Below are 2,238 nucleotides of genomic sequence, written 5' to 3'. Positions count from 1 at the left end.
CCCCCCCCCCCCTCTTTTTCTCTTCTCCTCCCCTCTCCCTCTCAGGCCTCTCTCCTTTTCTCTAGCATTTATAGTAGGGTCAATAGGCTGTTATACATTTTGCAAGTTCAAGCTGGAGAAGCATGGAATTTTTGACTTATCTTCGGCAGGTATTTTAGTATATTTTATCATTTTTCAACATGTCCTCTATTTGCAGCAATGCCATTTGCCATAATTCCATGAAGGAATCTTGACAAGCAGCTTACTGCCATCAGTGCCATGGGCACCATCCACCATTGATACCACTAAAAAGCATTGACTTTCTATTAGAGTGAAAGTGGCATATAGTATTTCAAAGAAGCAGGATATCCAATTTACCATTTGGCTTAAATAAAAGTCTCCCATATTAATAAAATGAAAACATACATGGTAGACCAAGACTAGCTTTCATGGTTATAGATAACAAACAACACATAAAATATTAGTTATGGACTCACCAAAAATTAATTAGCTCAATACCATGGAAAATTAGTATCCATGCACTAGCTATTAAAATAAACGGTCCCAGCCATTTCTATGTCAAACCTGAATTAGGCAGCCAAAGGCAAGATCAATTAAGAACAGTTCTAACTGTACACTCTACAGGCTCCTGGGATTTTGTCTTAGATTATTGGCTAATTGCTCTGCTTTATTCAAAGACTCACCAGTCAGCCACAAGACAAGCTACACTGAGAACCTTAATTCTTTCAATCCCACTAAACCATCAGACCTATTCCATCCAAATCACATTCATTTGAATATTGGAAAAATCCAAAGCACGCTTAACATCTACATCTATCAATTCTGAGCTTGACGACTCATGACACATTCAAGCACAAACCCCTGAATAACTGACCACTGCTACAACCAAGCAATTAATCTCATCATTTCTACTTCTAGGTAGCCATTGCCTCAGAACCAATACTAGAATCAAAACCACAGAAGAAACACAAGATACTCAAACTCTCCACAAAAGAAGAATCCTCAGCTAAAATTAACAATAGCGACAACAATAAACAAGAAAATAAATAAAATCGGAATTTCGCCTTCGCAATGCAAAGTGGCAATTGAAGCAAAGGCAGCAACTAAACTAGGTTTGATTGGAAAACGGGAAACCCTAACTAACTAACTGCCTAACTAACTAACTAACTAACTGAGTAACTAACCTTCTCGTTCTTGAAGCGGGTTCGGATGTTGCCGAGCTCCTTATCGACGCGGAGGCGCTCCTGCTCCTTGTTCTGGCAGTTGCGGATGTCGCTGATGAAAACCGAAAGCCCTCTCATCCCCGACATCGCCATCTTCCACTGCAGATCCCACTCTTCTTCCCTTCAGATCCACCCTCAGATTCAGATTCTGATTCTGATAATTCCACTCCTTCTTCGTCGAATTGACCAGCTCCGAATCCCTCAATTCCACAAGAAAGAAAGAAAAAGCACAATCGAATTGCAGAAAGGCGCAGAGGAGAGAGAAAGAGAGTAAACTCTGATACGAAACGGAACGGAGCGAAACGTTTTTTGATCTAGAAAGAGAAACTTGGAGGGAGTAGACGAAGGAGGGAGAGAGAAGGTGGACTGAAGAAAATTCAAGACACAAGAAAAATAATAATAAAAAAAAATTTAAAAGCCGTCTTCACATTGCTGGAAATTTTGCCTTTATTTTTTTGCCATTTACCATTTTCAGTTCCACTGCGTCATTCTAGTTCTTTTTCTCCATTGTTTTTCCCTTCTCCTCATATATTACTGTTAATTTTCACTGGGCTTGGACCTCCAATTGGTAACTACTAATCTATGATTAATTCATTAATTAATATTTAAAGCCTCAATTTAGTTAATATAAGTACAGGCGTATGCTAATGTGTTTCAACTTTCAAAACGTAAAAAATACTATTTTTTTAAAATTAACTTGTTATTAAAAATAAAAAACAAAAATAAAATAAAACATCATAAATTTTAATTATACATTATTACTTATGAATTTAATTTTGACGTACTATCAGTATAAAATAATTTTATACATGTATTTTATTACATAATGTCACATCTGTAAAAATAACTATTTTTCACATTAAACATATAAATAATCATTAAAAAAAAATTTACACTATCTGTGCATTAAAATTAAATTCAATAAAAATATTGTAATTAAAGACTTGAAATTTGTTTATTTAACAAAGAGAATAACACTTTTTACTTAAAGAAAAATATTTAAGAATAATTTGAA

At 35.1% G+C, this 2,238-nt stretch overlaps 1 protein-coding gene across 2 annotated transcripts in view; it reads right to left on the bottom strand.

Annotated features, from left to right (window-relative positions):
- The window catches only part of LOC107612889 (AP-2 complex subunit alpha-1), a 13,340-nt gene extending 11,646 nt beyond the window's left edge, over positions 1–1,694 (bottom strand). The window contains exon 1 of one of the 2 annotated variants that reach the window (XR_002351776.1): positions 1,185–1,694. Coding sequence is in view for 1 of the 2 variants with exons in the window: in XM_016314664.2 (XP_016170150.1) it covers positions 1,185–1,316 (132 nt within the window). In the remaining variant the exon portion in view is untranslated. The remainder of the gene's footprint in view (positions 1–1,184) is intronic. The other variant, XM_016314664.2, reaches the window with a different exon arrangement.

Source organism: Arachis ipaensis, chromosome B08, assembly GCF_000816755.2.
Source record: "Arachis ipaensis cultivar K30076 chromosome B08, Araip1.1, whole genome shotgun sequence".
In the NCBI taxonomy this organism is placed as follows: Eukaryota; Viridiplantae; Streptophyta; class Magnoliopsida; order Fabales; family Fabaceae; genus Arachis; species Arachis ipaensis.
This window is presented reverse-complemented; position numbering and strand designations above follow the sequence as displayed.